The following is a 17,381-nucleotide window of genomic DNA, read 5'->3' as shown; positions in this document are numbered from 1 at the left end:
GCACCTTGCTTCTGAGAGAGCAAAAAAAAAAACATATCTATGTTTTTTTTTGTTTAAAGTAAAAAATTGCCTGCATTGAATTCCTTGGCTGAATGGTTGGATTTATTTATTTATCAGCAGTAATGTTCATAAAACATGGGGACAATTTGTACACATATTTAATTTTAATTGTTTTGTTTAATGCAATGTTCGGCACTTTAATTTTTTTTCAGCTTTATAACCGTCTATGTTTATAGCTTCCAAGTCAAATGCATACACTTCTACCTCAAACCCATTGTTTTACTCTTTAAGTACTGAAAATAAATCTCCCCAAAGTGCAACAAAGACACTATTGATGTTTATTCATTTATTAACCAGAATGTTTAGCAGCGTTTTAATATTGCATATAATTTCATAAGAAACTTCTTACATCAATATTTAATAATTTTAATGCATTCACTATGTAGCAGTAGAGAATTAGACAACATTTTTCCAGGGTTAATGTGGATCATTAATAGATTTTTTTTTTGCATTATGATATAGTTAGCGGCTTAAAAACTGCAAACCCCATCACTAAAATTAAACTGTAAATATGTATTAATCAATTGCTGATAAGTGTTACACTTAAACTTAAATGTTAGCATTTTGATGAAACCCTATATTATTGTAAACTAAAAGAGAAGGATTTAATTATTCCTCACCAACACTATCAGCAACTGTTATTATTTCCTAATGCTGAATTCTTTTATGGTAATCACAGCTATTTGGAATTTGCAGCTGTCTGCTTAATCTTATGTTCGTCATGCATTGTATGTACCGCTTTCATTCACTCTTCCATGTGTGTTACTAAATAAGCTGCCCCAAAAAATGTTTTTGTTGAACGTTTCCAAAACAACATATGGCTTTTTAAAAAAAATCCATGGTGGCATTTTCTGGTAAGGTTTAGTCAGTTAAAAACATGGTCAGGATTTCATGATAGCCAAGTTGCCATAGATACGATAAAAACACCATTTGAAAACAAAGCGCCATTTCCCTTTCCATTATCTCATGTTTTGTTAAACTGCAGACTATGCTGTCACTTGTGTCTCCAATCTCCAATCACAATACAATTTTAGCCTGTTTTATTATCATTGTGAAATCTTTGAATGACACACTATTTTTTGTTGCTATAGTATATCATATTTCGGAATCACTGCAGTCAATTATCAAATTGTGTTTAATTTACTGTAAATTCCAACAAAGGCGTAGTTTGACCTATCTCTTTTTAAACACCACATTGCATCGCTCCCCGAATGTGTCTAACCACACTTAAAGTTATGATCAACACATTCACAAATATGTGTTTGCTATCTAAATAACCTGTCACTAGGTTAAACTGTCACAACTGTGCAAGACAGAAACTTAGAATGATATCAGCAGTTAAGAACTGTTTGACATTCACGACAGCCAGTCAGATCTAATTTTTGCACAAGCACAGGACATGCATCACATTCAAACTTGACTGTCACAAACACCCCAGAATATTCAAATTGCTGCTTCAGCAAAGGTTTTATTCACAGCAGAAGCAGGAATAATTAAAGATAAGCAAATCTACAACTCCAGAATGATCTTATTCTACCCATTCAATGTGATATTTGGGCACAATGGGACTTTTCATGACACTAACAGTCCAACTGAACACTGTATAGTCTGAAAAGTTTTCCACTTTGCCTCACTCCATTATAAATGCCCCATTGGCACAGAGAAAACACCTGTTCTTCTGAGTCCTGATTAGAAATAGGCTTGAAGATCACGGGACCCCAACATGTTTTTTGGGGGCTCACGCATACATACGCAGTGATTTCTCCAAATTTTCTGATAAACTTTGCAATTGTAAATTGGGGAATATTGACCTTAAACTGACTATTTTCTCATCCATCTGTTCACAAAGAAGTGAAGCCCCTCTTTCTTTGTTCATAACTGTGCAATTAACAGATGCTCCTTTTATACCCAATCATAGCACCTACCCGTTCTTAATTAGCTTGTTGTTTCATGGGATGTTTCAAACTGTTGTTAGATATTTATTTTGCATTCCTGAGCCTTCCTTCGCTTCTTCCACCTGTATTAGCTCTTTTGGAATGCTTATATTTAGTATATTTAATTAAATGCAACTTGACCATGATTTGTAATTGATTGCATTCTGCTTTTATTCATATGAACATAATTTTTGAAAATTAAAAAAATATTTTAATACTGTACCAGCAATTCAGAAAACTTTGAAAAACTTTGGGAAAAGATACTATTCATTATCCAATTTTTTAATGTCCTAAACAACCGTGGACAAACTTTATAATGAGTATTTAAAGTAAGGTAATAAATTCACCAGTAAAAATGCTACATTTACATATACCATGGGAGAGGTAATAAACACAATGATTATTATTGTGACCGGACGTTTGGTCGCCGGACTTTTGGTCGCCGGACGTTTGGTCGCGGACGTTTGGTCACCCAGACCCAAACAACCGGCGACCAAAAGTCCGGCGACCAAAAGTCCGGCGACAAAATAAGGTAAAACAACACGGTCTACGCATCAATAAAAGCCAACAATGGCCCTGAGCAGTTTCACTGAGCGGACGTGTGAGTGTATAAGAGTTTGTATGTACATGAGTTGTCCCCTTAGGAAGGGACGTCAGTCAGGGTCTTAACAAGTTCTCCAACAAAACACAATAAAAGTACGGGAAATTTTGAGCTTTTCTTTAGCCTAATAATCAATAGGGCATTAAGTATGACTAAATAATAATTCGCAGTTTGTATTTAGGGAATTTGAGCAACAATTTTAAATGGTAATTATCAATAACCTTCCAGGCGACCAAACGTCCGGTGACCAAACGTCCGGCGACCAAAAGTCCGGCGACCAAAAGTCCGGCGACCAAACGGCCGAGTACCGATTATTATGCAGTAAATGATAAACCTCAGGTTCCTTTTTTTAAATTATTGTAATAACAGTCAAATAAAATAGTTAATAATAAAACACTATATTCCTTTGATCAGCAGTGACAGTCAGCTGTCTACACTTTGCTTATTTCATGTTCTTCTTACCTTTGTCCCTTCATAAACGTGTCACAAAGATTCAAAGGAAAAAGCAAAACACACAAGCAGAGTTAATCTTTTGATGCCGGCTAAAATCAGTTCTTCTGAAGTGCGCTCAAACTTCACTTTCTACATTCAGGACATGAACTCATGCAGAAGGCTGTTTCCATGGAAGAATTATGAGTGCAGGCTAGCTTGGAGAACATCAGATAGATTTTGCTAACCACGCAGGTTTGCCAAGCCTAAACGGATTAGGCCAAACATCACAGACATTGTCTGTATACATTATTAAACTTTTAAGCCACCAAAAAACAGGATTGCAATAGAAAGGCATGAGAGTGGGCAGAGAAAGTAATTATTCATCCTCAGTACCACACTCCCACCTTCCTGAACAAATCCCTCAGTCATGTTTCAAAAGATGACTGTTTTTTTTATTTAGTTTTTTAAATTCCAATTCAGCCTTGTTTAAACCCTTAACAATTATCACTATTCTTGATTTATTTATACTTTTCCAAACTTGGAATTAAAGTTTATTATTTTTTAAATTTGATCTTTTAAAAAGGGACAGCTTTAACTAGCCATAACAAGAAGATGAATGGCTGGCTTCTCAAATTTTAAGGGTGTTATGCACCATGTCCAACTTCAAAGCCCGTCTTAACTCCACGGTCTAATTGTATCTTCTTCAAGCCTGTCTGCCAGACCGCCATCTGATTCTGCTGACAACTGCACTCCTCTCTCCTCTTCATGCTCATCCTTCTATCTCCCCAGTCCCTCTTCCCAACCCTTCCCCATTTGTCATGACAGATCTTCTTAAGTCACTATAGCCGCTACAAGTGTCATCTCAGGCACGAGCCTGAAATTACTTTTTGGGATGAGTGTTGACATCAAGCACCCACCCCTCAACTCATGCAAACAGAATGATACTATTTGCCCTTTTTCTGCTCCCTCTCCCTACTCTGTTTATTTCTCAATCCCTGCATTTTTCCCTGCTATTTCTCTCTGAGCCGACAAACAGCCATTCACGCTTCTCTCCATATGGGCTTTAATTTGCCATTGTCCCCCAAGATATTCCTCGCTCAGGCTTGAGATAAAGGGATAATCACTTCAAAGGGAAGCTAGGGGGAGAATGCCCACTCCCTCGCACGCTGAAAGGAGAAGTGGACAATACGCTAATTGAGAGGGGGAACTGATCACAGGGTCCCTTCAAAGGGACTCCTGGCCACGCCCCCTTCGATGCACTTAATTTTATTAGTGTTTATAGAGATGCTTCAGCCAAAATTATCACTCAAGCTTACCATAGCCTTTGAACTCCTAAATATTGGGTTAGTTGCAATTATCCACCCTCTTCACTCCTCTTCTCAGCTATTTTTGTACAAGTGTAGGGATTGGTGGAAAAAATGATGAAGACGCTGCATGTACTGTATTGTTTGCATTGTGGTGACTGTGGGCTGATGCAAATACAAAACTTGATCATGAGAAGAAGTGACTAGAATTGACCTTTTGCAAAAGTTTCAACCCCTTAGTTACGGTTGCTGAGCCGTTGAGTTTTGTGACTGCAACTGCACAAGCCATTGCAGGCAAATGCATACCGGAATGTACCAAGTGATTTATTTTCGAGAAATAACCCAACAACATCCTCCAGATTGAGGCAAAAAGGATTTACAATATGTAGTGGAGGGTTTTATTGAAAATATACAGTCGTACCTCGACATACGATCGTAATCCATTCCGAGACTGAGATCGTATGTCGAGCTTTTCGTAACTCGAGCAAACGTTTCCTATTGAAATGAATTGAAAACAAATTAATTTGTTCCAACCCTCTGAGAAAGGGTGCCATTGCCTATGAGTGTCGTGTGCACAAGTATACTTTATTACCCAGAAAGCCCTCTTTTTGCCCGCGCATGCGCATTGTGCGTTTCCTGATCGAAACTCGTCTGAATAAATCGTTCAGTCCTCGTAGATATAGTAGTTATACACGAAAGAGATGCGGCAAAAAAAGACAGTGCGCTACAATGATAAACAGCCTCTCATGGCATGGCCACCTGGCTAAAATTTTCGAAATTTTAATTGTATCGCGAGCAAATTATTCGAAATTTTCGTAGTACCACGAGCATGTATGACGAGCATGTTGTATCACGAGGTACCACTGTATTTTAAAAAATAGCAAGGCAAAGACAGGCCACAGCATACAGGTTCAAAATGTACAGCAAGCAAAGGGTTGGGATAGTAAGGTGGCCATTCACAAAATGTAACATGAAAAATAAAATCAAAATAAGATAGAGGCATTTATCAGGACACTATATTTAGTTATAGAGAAAGCATCCACATGAATCAACTAGAAAATAAGACCTCTGAGAATTTGAGAGATCGTGCTTGCTCATCAATGTTGCTTGGAAGTCAATTGATAGAGGTCTTTTGTCGGATTGATGTTTCTGTTGGCGCGGCATCAACGATCTTTCATAAAGGCTTTTTCACACTAGCATCATCCTAGCACAAAAAGGTCCTGCATGACAACAAAAGGAAGGAACCCACATAGTGCTGACGTAGACGTGGCCAGGAAGTGAAGACCGGTGACTAATACAGCGCCGATCCACAAATGCGTTTATTGTCCATAGTTACACAAGAAAAGTTTTATTACTTTGAGGAGTAAGAGAATTTATAACAACTGTGTTTGTGGTTCATGAACTACATTTCAAAATAATAGCATATCAAGATATCATTTATCTTAGCAGGGAGAGATCTGAGAGCAACTTTCTGCGCATTCCTAAGGATTTTATAAAGGTTTCCTCTACTGTGATGTATGTGTATCCACTCATTAAAACAGCATGATATCACTACACTGCCACATCCGCTTATGGACACTAGGAGGTCTGAAATTGAGCAAGTCTCTATTTCGGACCCCACCCCTCCATGGCAAATTAAGTCAAGCTTTGCCCTCCATCAAAAAAGGCCGCAACGCTCACTGCCATTAGGAACGCCTCATCCTATATAGTACACAATGAATGGATTTCCACGCGGTAACCTGGGCACTCCTATCATTTATGTGAAAAGGCCCTCACAATAGCCATGAAAACAACTAGAGAACAGAAGTTAATTTCAGTTTTTCAGTTTCTCCACCATAAATTCATTTAAGGCATTTTGGCATTTTACTCATATATTGTATGTCATATGCACTGAAAGGCAGAGATTTGTTCACTTTCTCTGCGGTGCCATTTTTAATCAAATAATTGCCTGGTTTCCAATCTCTGATGATTGACTTGAGGTGCTGAAATTCTCCTCTTTCACAAACTCCCGCTTAGCCTTCAGGTTACCCTTCTTTATTAGGGGTTTATTTCAAATCAGTGGCTCCACTAACATCCTGTATTGTGCCTTTAAAGTATTTGAATCTTTTTGTGAAATGGTTAGGGTCCTAACAAAGGGGTCAGTGCCGGGTCAACATCAAAAAAGGAGGTTCTTAGGACTACTTTACAGCACCCTCTTTTGTTGCAGCACATGCATGGGCATTCAGGGGTCAACTAACAGGTGTGGTCTTGAGGATTTGGCATCCTGTGGCCACTGCTAAATAAGTTTGAATCAAATCAGAGTGAAGAAGCAGAAACATTTTTTTTCTAAAGTAGTCATTACACTTTATAATTTATCACATACTCAGGAAGCAATGAAGCTGCTTACTGTCTGTCAGCAAAAGTCTATGTGGTTTCTTTTTTCAACTTTGTAGTTGCATCTGCTGCCTAATTTGATTCAGACAAACGAATAACTTCATTTTAAGCTGAATGTAATATACATTTAAAATTTTCTACAACATTTTATAACCACTTAGGTATATCTTCAAATATTTTCTAAGACGTGATGTAGTCAGTGCACCATTACAGTCATATGTCTACGACAAACGAATAACTTCTTTTTAAACTGAATGTAATATGCATTTAAAATTTTCTGCCACATTTTATAACCACTTAGGTATATCTTCAAATATTTTCTAAGACGTGATGTAGTCAGTGCACAGATACAGTCATACGTCTACTTATAAAATTAATTGGTTCCAGAACTTTTTTCGTAATTTGGGTTATTCGTAAATTGTACAGATCTTTATATGTAAATTTTGTAACTTGTTCCATGGTCCTAAAAAAAATACCAACGAAACCCTTTAAAATGATCAGTGTCCCACTGTTGTATGAAATATGTGAGAAACACAAAAATGAAAGAAAACTATTTCTTCATGTGTTAAAATGAATAACAAGCATGCAAAACAACATAAATCCACCAAATCCACAGAAGCTGATCAAAATATTAAAAGCCTCTTTAAAATATATGCACATCTTGACACCTATTGTCAACAGTACGCTATGCAAGAATGAATATTGAATTCTGCACCCTATTATAATTTTAATAATCAATACACACAGCAAAGGTGTAAGCGATCTCAGTGCGTTGACGTGTAATTTAGGACCAGTGGGACCTTGGACATGGAATGCTTATTTCTTCTAAACATGAAATAATGTCAGGTGCTGGATTTTATTGGTTGTCTTGTCCTGTATCATGAGGAGAGTGTTTTGAATTTGAATCCTCTGACTTAGATAATTATATCTTGCCCCACAAAGTTGATTTTCATCAACATCAAAAGGACCTTTGATGTCTCATGGGACTGGATCACTGTCTAGCCCACTCTTGAAGATTCTGTCACAATAACATTAGGGAAGTCATGTGAATTAAAAGACTAGCAAGCAGCTTTTTCCTTTGCTCTCGGTCCAATTTTTTTCAAAATGTCATGCCGTGCCATTTCCCCTGAATGTGGAACCAGTGTGTTAGGGTAATGTCATTGTGGCAAGGCCTGAAATTAATGTGTTTTAATTTATAGATGCACTGTGTAGCGTTATCTCAGTTAGGAATACGTTCCTGTAAATTCATTATTTTTATTTTAAAGGGACAAATAATAATCACAGTGCGGAAAGTGCAATTTTTTTTGTCATAGGTAGTAATCTTTTACGATTTTTCATGTTTTAATTCTAGTCCTTGGAAATGAAAGGGAAAACTTGTCAGAGGACTTGCTGTACATTACATTCATTCTATTTCTGATTTGGAAAGACAAATGACAAAATTAAAAAAATTAAAAAAAGGAAATGTTGCTTTATTGAATCAATTTTGCAGTTTTTAATGTTATAATACGTTTTACCCTATTTAACATATGTTAAATATACTTAAATAAAAGTCAACATTTTGAGGGGTTTTGGGTGGGTTTTCTCCGGGTACTCTGGTTTCCTCCCACATTTCAAAAACATGCATGGTCGGCTGGTTGAACACTCTAAATTGCCCCTACGTATGAGTGTGAGCGTGAATGGTTGTCTATCTCCCTGTGCCCTGCGATTGGCTAGCAACCAATTCAGGGTGTCCCACCCCCCTGGTGTCCAAATCCAAAGTCAGTTAGAATAGGCTCCACCACCCCCGGTTCTGAAAATGAATGAATGTTTTAGTCTTTTTAAGGGGATAGTTTTTTCCCCATTTTAGCAGCTGTGGTGATGTGATCATTTCATAATGTATTCATTTCCATTAACCCCATTCACCAGTGGGTGATATGATAATTGTATAAGTATGTATGCCATGGTCAAGTGCCACCTTGGCGATCGTCCAACTTGCCCATCCTATATGAGAATCTACTACTTCTGGGTATACAACACATGCACAGAATGCAATGTTAGGATAGCAATAGTGTGGAAGTGCTGAACAATGACATCTTTACAAGTGGTGCAGAGAACTTTCCAACACTACAAAATGAGCAGCATTATAGTAACTATGATAGATTGACAATTGTGAAAATTATGAAGTTCACTCATTCATTCATTTTCCTTATGCTCACAAAGCTCGCAGAGTTGCTGGAGTCTATCCCAGCCGACTTTGGCCAGTAGGAGGGGGACACATTGAATTGATTGCCAGCCAATCACAGGGAGCAATGAAATGGGTAACCATTCATGCTCACACTCACATCTAAGGGCAATTTAGAGTGTTCAACCAGCCTACCGCATGTTGGGATGAAACTCTTACCCTTAATGCTACCTGTGTACATCACTACTTCCGCCACTACATACTTAATGCCAGTGGTGTGCCGTCAAGGCCTTCAAGGCCTTCTCTGCTGGCCTAAGAAATATCTGAATCACAGACTGATTTTAATTATATATTGTCCATGAATACTTATTAAATAATTCCAAATTGTCTGTTAGCTTCCTTTCATTGCTTCCACCCTGGTTGCACTGCTTCCAGATGTGTGTTTTCACATTGAAGCATTTAACCAATCACATTTCAGCCATTATTTGTTGCCAGGGTCTGAAATCTGCCTCAAGGCCTTCACAATCAGTTCTGCAGGCTCTGCTACATTAAACAAGCGTCGATAAGACTGTTGCTTTAACCAATCAGATTTCGAGTTGGCAACACCACTATGCCTTCTCACAGACGTAGGGATACGTCATCGCTTTCACCAACTATGATTGGCTAGTGATAAGAGTGGACTAGCCAGAGTTAACAAACTGTATCTGGAGTGAGCTGCACAGGCAAATTTTCCAGACGGACTATGCCAGAAATACGACAGAACTGGCTCGACTTTCAGCATTAGCTTTCATGGCGATAGAAAAGAAGGAAGAAAGGAGGATGGATATTGTGTACAGTTAAAAAGGATTTTTGGTAAGTAAAATATGGCTATATTCCTAAATGATATTTAAATTGTATGAAATTCCCAGGGAAAGTCGTCCTCCGGGCCCGGTTCTGATATCTGAAAAGCTCCAGTGTTTGTATTTAATCAATAAATGCTGCTAGAAAGTGGATTTTACCCCATTTTAGTGCAATTTTTGCCGGTTCGTCATGGATGTCCATCATTGTCTTTTCCCGGGAAAATCACCTCCCTGGCCCAGTTGTAATGTCTGAAAAGCTCCAGTATTTGTATTTAATCAATAAATGCTGCTAGAAAGTTGATTTTACCCCATTTTAGTGCAATTTTTGCCGTTTCGCCATTGACGTCCATCGCTGTCTTTTCCCGGGGAAATCACCTCCCTGGGCCAGTTGTAATGTCAGAAAAGCTCCAGTATTTGTATTTAATCAATAAATGGTGCTAGAAAGTTGATTTTACCCCATTTTAGTATAATTTTTGCCGTTTCGTGTATGGACGGACGTATATGGACGTATCGACGTTCATCGCTGTCTTTTTCCCGGGGAAATGATACTCCGGGCCCGGTTCTGATGTCTAAAAAGCTCCAGTATTTGTATTTAATCAATAAATGCTGTTTTCGGCTGGATTTTGCCCCATCTTCTGGCAATGTTTGCTGGTACGCCATTGACGTTCATTGCTGTCTTTTCCCGGGAAAATCACTCCACTGGCCCGGTTGTAATGTCTGAAAAGCTCCAGTATTTGTATTTAATCATTAAATGCTGCTAAGAAGTGGATTTTACCCCATTTTTGTGCATTGATTTATTGATATTTTTTTTATGTGTCGCAGCTGTAGCTGCAGTAGAGGTTTTATAGCCATAAAATTGTTTTTGCTGAAGGCGTCACTAGGAAATGCACGGACCGCCACTGCTTAATGCACACTGGAAAGAATATCAAAGACACAAAAGTTTAAAATAAAAAACTGAAACCGAGAAAATAAAAATCAAAACTTATATATAAAAACTTTAAAACAAATGCAAACAAAAAGGCCATGTTTATATATATATATATATATATATATATATATACATACACACATATATATACATATATACACATATATATACATATATATGTATATATATATATATATATATATATATATATATATATATATATATATATATATAATATATATGTATATAAACATGGCCTTTTTGTTTGCATGTTTTTTTTAGTTTTGTTTTTTTAAACGGTTGTAAATTGGTTGTCCAATTTTGTTTCAGAATTCTACATAGGAAGAAAAAGGGCAACTTTCAGCACATGCTGGTTGGTGTACCAGTAAGTACTAATTCAACAAAGTTCTTTTGGATTTGTTGTGTTTTAATAATGGTCTTGCTGGTAGAAATCCAGAAGTTACTGGATTTCTTGACAATGTAGTCTCTTTGATTGGCAAGCCATATATAAATTGCGACAATAATTTTCCCCGCACACACAACGCATGGCCACTTGCCAACTTGTCCGGGTGCTCCTCTCGCATTGGCGACCCAACTCGGTCATGCGTACACTACTCATGTTTTTCGATTATTTCGTGCTTAATATCGATTGTCATCATACGCCTTTTCTATGCACTACCCCTCATTGCACCTGCTTGCTTTGGACCCTTTGTTTTTCCCTTAGTTCTGCACTGACTAATGAGAAAATTATGGAAAAAATGCAACGCTTCGCCCAGTGCTCGTAGATATTTTTACACGAGTGAGATGCGGCGTGAAAGACAGTGGCTGTCTCATATGCTCGTATCTCAAAATTTGTCTTGTATTTCAAGGCAAATATTTGCTCGGAATTTTACTCATATCTCAAATTGCTTGTATGTTGGGGCACTCGTATGTCAAGGTATTACTGTAGTCTAGTGGAATGGAGTATATATTGGCTTGGCAGATCACTTCTGACGTTCCAAAGCCTCAGGGAGTTAGCTCAATTGTCTGTCTTTGATAAGGTCCTAGTATACGAGTGAATTGACTCATTGCCCGCAAGTGTATTTTAAAAACAGCTCATTCTTAAATATATCCATTTATGATTATATTAAGGAAGTACGCTATATGGAGTCGTTTGCATTGATTTGTTTTTATTTTGGGGTCATTTGGTTAGGTTGTATGCCAGTTTGGTGGTGAGGATTAGACGCGTGTTTTTATGTATCTTCCGGGACCAGGCCAGCCTTTTTTCTCTTTGAGCTCTTCACAACTAAACCTTCAGCCCAGTTGGTTAAGAAACATTCCTGGTGTGTTCTACTGATTCTCGCTTTCCATTTTGGGGAAGATGTTTAATGACTTGAATGCATGGCTATGAATTATCCAATTTGATCGGACGGAGGAGGGGCGACGGTTGATGCGCGTGAAATCCAAACAAACAGTCGGGGGTGCCTAAACTTTGAAGGAACATAGATGGTAAGTTGTTGCGAAACTGTTCCACAAGCCCCCTCTCTTGGCCGCTTTGATGTGCTGCTGCTCGGCTTTGAAGTTGAGAACGCGGGGCTATGTTTCTTGTTTGTGGGCGAGAAATACGGAGAGATAAGAAGCTTATGTGTCTGTGCGCGAGCGCGTACGCGAGGACTCCGATTTTTTTTTTAAAGACAATTTCTCTTCTCTAGCTGGGAAAAGTGGGATGTATTCTACAAGCGAAGCCCCCTCCTCTCCGTTTCCCTCCTCCAGATTTTTAACACCCCCAAAGAGAGCTACATAGGGACTGAGCTTGCCACTTCTGAGGTCACTTGTGAATGGAAGAAGGCTACGTTTACAGTATTTTTTTTGCTTCGAGTTAAGAACACGCGTGACGAGGCAGATGCTGTGCATGCTCAGATTTTTTGTTGGGATTACTTGCCCCGAGTTACGGACTGCCATTGTTTTTTTTTAACACAACAAAATGGAATAACTCAACTTTTTCAAATGCACCGCTGACGGAGAGAACCTGCGATGGTATGTGATTTTTTGAGACGCGTCGAGAATGCGCTTTAAAATAAAACTATTACCTTTTTTATTTCTAAATGTTCTTTTAAGAGGTCTCATTCCTCCGGCTGTGAAATTCAATGTGCAAAATAGAGGTGTTTTTACTGGTACAAACGCCTGCAGCCCTTAAAAGCCGTGATGATTACACTTTAATAGTATCTATTGACTAGTATTTGGGTAATTGATCGCCCGCGTTTACGCACAAACGAGCCGATTATCCCGTGAGGGTGTGTAACCTAGATGCAGTTTTACTATGCTTTTGGGTGTATGTACTGTAGTATATTCCACTCGGAATAGGAAAAATTAAGACTAAAGTGTGAGATCTGGAAACTAAACGGGGTTTTGTTCGGTTAATTAGAAATGAAACCAGCGCATGCAAACCAGATACTGTGCGGTTCTGGCAAAGAGTTAATACTCTTGAGTTATAATTTATTCTAAGGCAGTGGTTCTTAACCTGGGTTCGATCCAAACCCAAGGAGTTCGGTGAGTCGGTCTCAGGGGTTCGGTGCACCCTCTGCCGCGGAGGTCGACACGTCGACTCATCATGTGTAGTCACGATTACATGCCCCGCTTGACCACAACTGGCTGCAGATGATTGATTGATTGTGTGACATTGCTTGGCCAATCAATGCTGCGAGGAATTCATATATCTGGAATTTGAAGAAAAAAAATACATTTAATTTTGCACTAAAGTAGGGTTCGGTGAATGCCCATATGACACTGGTGGGGTTCGGTAGCTCCAACAAGGTTGAGAACCACTGAGTTAGCGTTAGAATTTAGGGTTAGAATTTAGGGTTAGAATTTAGGGTTAGAATTTAGGGTTAGGGTTAGTGTTAGAATGTAGGGCTAGTGTTAGAATGCAGGGTTAGGGTTTGAATTTAGGGTTACAGTGAGAATTTAGGGTTACAGTGAGAATTTAGGGTTACAGTGAGAATTTAGGGTTACAGTGAGAATTTAGGGTTACAGTGAGAATTTAGGGTTACAGTGAGAATTTAGGGTTACAGTGAGAATTTAGGGTTATAGTGAGAATTTAGGGTTCCAGTGAGAATTTAGGGTTCCAGTGAGAATTTAGGGTTACAGTGAGAATTTAGGGTTACAGTGAGGATTTAGGGTTACAGTGAGAATTTATGGTTAGGGTTAGAATGTAGGGTTAGGGTTACATTTAGGGTTAGGGTTACATTTAGGGTTAGGGTTACATTTAGGGTTAGGGTTAGAATTTAGGGTTAGGGTTACATTTAGGGCTAGGGTTAGAATTTAGGGTTAGTTAGAATTTAGGGTTAGTTAGAATGTAGGGTTAGTTAGAATGTAGGGTTAGTTAGAATGTAAGGTTACTCAGAATGTAGGGTTAGTTAGAATGTAGGGTTTGTTAGAATGTAGGGTTTGTTAGAATGTAGGGTTAGTTAGAATGTAGGGTTAGTTAGAATGTAGGGTTAGTTAGAATGTAGGGTTAGTTAGAATGTAGGGTTAGTTAGAATGTAGGGTTAGTTAGAATGTAGGGTTAGTTAGAATGTAGGGTTAGTTAGAATGTAGGGTTAGTTAGAATGTAGGGTTAGTTAGAATGTAGGGTTAGTTAGAATGTAGGGTTAGTTAGAATGTAGGGTTAGTTAGAATGTAGGGTTAGTTTGAATGTAGGGTTAGTTTGAATGTAGGGTTAGTTAGAATGTAGGGTTAGTTAGAATGTAGGGTTAGTTAGAATGTAGGGTTAGTTAGAATGTAGGGTTAGTTAGAATGTAGGGTTAGTTAGAATGTAGGGTTAGTTAGAATGTAGGGTTAGTTAGAATGTAGGGTTAGTTAGAATGTAAGGTTAGTTAGAATGTAGGGTTAGTTAGAATGTAGGGTTAGTTAGAATGTAGGGTTAGTTAGAATGTAGGGTAAGTTAGAATGTATGGTTAGAATTTCGGGTTAGGGTTAGAATGTCGGGTTAGGGTTAGAATGTTGGGTTAGGGTTAGAATTTAGGGTTAGGGTAAGAGTTATAATTTAGGGTTAGGGTTAGAGTTATAATTTAGGGTTAGAGTTAGAATTTAGCGTTGGGGTTAGAATGTAGGGTTAGAGTTAGAATGTAGTGTTAGGGTTCGACTTAGAATTTAGGGTTAGGGTTCGAGTTAGAATTTAGGGTTAGAGTTACAAGTTAGTGTTAGGGTTAGAATGTAGGGTTAGGTTTACTATTTAGGGTAAGAATGTAGGGATAGGTTTACTATTTAGGGTTAGAATGTAGGATTAGGTTTACTATTTAGGGTTAGAATGTAGGGTTAGGTTTACTATTTAGGGTTAGAATGTAGGGTTAGGTTTACTATTTAGGGTTACAATGTAGGGTTAGGTTTACTATTTAGGGTAAGAATGTAGGGTTAGGTTTACTATTTAGGGTTAGAATGTAGGGTTAGGTTTACTATTTAGGGTTAGAATGTAGGGTTAGGTTTACTATTTAGGGTTAGAATGTAGGGTTAGGTTTACTATTTAGGGTTAGGGTTAGAGCAGTGGTTCTTCACCTGGGTTCGTTGAACTCTAGGGGTTCGGTGGACCCTCTGCCGCGGAGGTCAAGACACATCGACTCATCGTGTCTATTCACGACATCATGCCCCGCTTGACCATAACTGGCGTGTCATTGCTTGGCCAATCAATGCTGCAAGGAATTCCTAAATCTGGAATCTGAAAGAAATCACATTTTAGTTTGGTGACTGCACATTTGAAACTGGTGGGTTTCGGTGAATGCACATGTGAAACTGTTTGGGTTCGGTAGCTCCAAAGAAGTTAAGAACCACTGTTCTAAGGTGTTTTGATGTGACAGATCATGGCACATGGGTTTTATTTGATCTCTAATTTAGATTATAAATAGACAAATGAAACGAAAATAAGGTGTTTCATTTTCTGATCCCAAGGTGATTTTTTCTTTAATATATTTTTTTATTTTCAAGAAAAGAGGGATTGTTTACTTGATGTCTCTCTTTGACGTTCAGCAGGATATGCCTTTGATTAGATCAATACTTTGTGTGTTTCAGAGTGAAGAGGAGCGGAGAAGCTCCCCCGCTGCTTTTAGAGAGTGAGTAGGATTAGGCTGGAGCTCAGTGGAGGCACCACGGCACTCTCACATTGGCAACCGGAGCCGGAGCCATGAGCAGGGCGCTTACGGAGCACATCAGCAGTAGCTTCCGAGAAGATGCTCCTCGTCCTCCGGTACCGGGAGAGGAGGGAGAGTCGACATGCTACGGACCCTGCCGGTCTGGAAAAATGAAAGCCCTTAACAAGGTTAAAGATAGCCCGGCTGCCGCCACGCTCCCCGGCTCCACTCCAAAGAGGAACGAGGATGGATTGGGGGAGCCGGAGGGAAGCGCGTCTCCAGATTCGCCACTGATCCGGTGGACAAAGTCTTTGCATTTTCTTCTTGGCGATCAAGACGGTGCTCAGCTTTTTAGAACCTTTTTAGAGCAGGAGAATTGCGTGGACACTTTGGACTTTTGGTTTGCATGTAACGGCTTCAGGCAAATGGACTTAAAGGATACCAAAACACTACGAGTTGCCAAAGTTATTTTCAAACGGTACGTCGAGAACAACAGCATCGTCGCCAAGCAGCTCAAACCAGCCACTAAGACCTTCATAAGGGATAGCATTAAAAAGCAACAGATAGACTCTGCCATTTTTGACCAGGCACAGACAGAGATCCAGTCCAACATGGAAGAGAACGCTTACCAGATTTTTTTGACCTCTGACATATACCGCGAATATGTGCGCACTGGCTGTGAGAACGCAGCTTACACAAATCACGGCACGCTCGGCAGTCTCAAGCTTATGTGTGGATACCTTCCACCTCTTATGGAGGAAGAAGAATGGAGCTGTCATGACCTGAAGGCAAAGGCTTTAGGTTCTGTGGTCAGTCTTTCGGCCAAATCCCTAAGGGCGACTGCTACCACCCGGACAACAGCTGAAATTATGGAGAACAGTTGCAGGTAAGAGCAGTGTTTCTTGAAGGATATGTCTTATTGTGTCGGCTTATTTCTTCATAAGTTTTCATTTGAGACTTTACTGAGGTCTGTTCTTGTAAAAAGAGTGGAGACAGTTGATCAAAGGCTCCCAGAATAACATTAGTTATGTTTGTACTCGCATGCCTTACAGTTAGTTAAGGGGTTAGAGCGTGGGGGCTGTATTGGGTACAAAACATCAATGGGGCTATGCCTTCCTTTTAAGTAAATGGTGTCTTGTAGGTAACTCTCTGTTGGCTTTCTCAAGTTTCCTGTGCTTTGAAACCCTTCCTCTAGTACAGGCATGACTTCACACACCTAGTGCCAGACGATTACAGCTAGACGAGGAAAAAAAGTTTGTTTTTTTATGTAAAGAACTGTGGTTTTCTTTAGTCAAATGTTTAAGAATTCATTCTCAGCAAGTTAAAGAAATACTAACAAGATTTCAGTTAAAACTGATTTTCTTATTTCTTTTAATTGTGTTTTAACTAGTTTGAGAAGACCATTGAAAAAACATTTTTTAAATGATCTATTAACAAATAAAATGTAATTTAGCACTACAGAAACATACGGTACTTGTCTGTGGTGCTGTCACCAGAGATCATTTAACACAGCTGGTTATTCATTTGCATTTCAATGCCCATGCAAATTTAAGACACAATAATATGTGAAGAAGGTAGTTGAAATGTGTACTTGTTTTGTTGTTGTTGTTTTTTCGTGGAAAAATTACATACCTCGCAGAAAGCCAC

The 17,381-nt window shown here is 38.8% G+C and overlaps 1 protein-coding gene across 4 annotated transcripts in view; it reads left to right on the top strand.

Moving 5' to 3' along the window:
* Positions 1-17,381, top strand: part of LOC144077469 (axin-2-like) — a 57,186-nt gene that overhangs the window by 24,504 nt on the left and 15,301 nt on the right. For 2 of the 4 annotated variants that reach the window (XM_077605244.1, XM_077605243.1), the window contains one exon: positions 15,676-16,620. In XM_077605244.1, the coding sequence (XP_077461370.1) occupies positions 15,788-16,620 (833 nt within the window). In that variant the 5' untranslated portion in view covers positions 15,676-15,787. Of the gene's footprint in view, positions 1-11,821; positions 12,121-12,160; positions 12,649-15,675; positions 16,621-17,381 lie in introns of those variants that run through there. The other 2 variants (XM_077605245.1, XM_077605242.1) reach the window with 2 other exon arrangements.

Source organism: Stigmatopora argus, chromosome 7 (assembly GCF_051989625.1).
Source record: "Stigmatopora argus isolate UIUO_Sarg chromosome 7, RoL_Sarg_1.0, whole genome shotgun sequence".
NCBI lineage: Eukaryota > Metazoa > Chordata > Actinopteri > Syngnathiformes > Syngnathidae > Stigmatopora > Stigmatopora argus.
The sequence above is the reverse complement of the archived record's forward strand: the minus strand, read 5'-3'. Positions and strand labels throughout refer to the sequence as shown.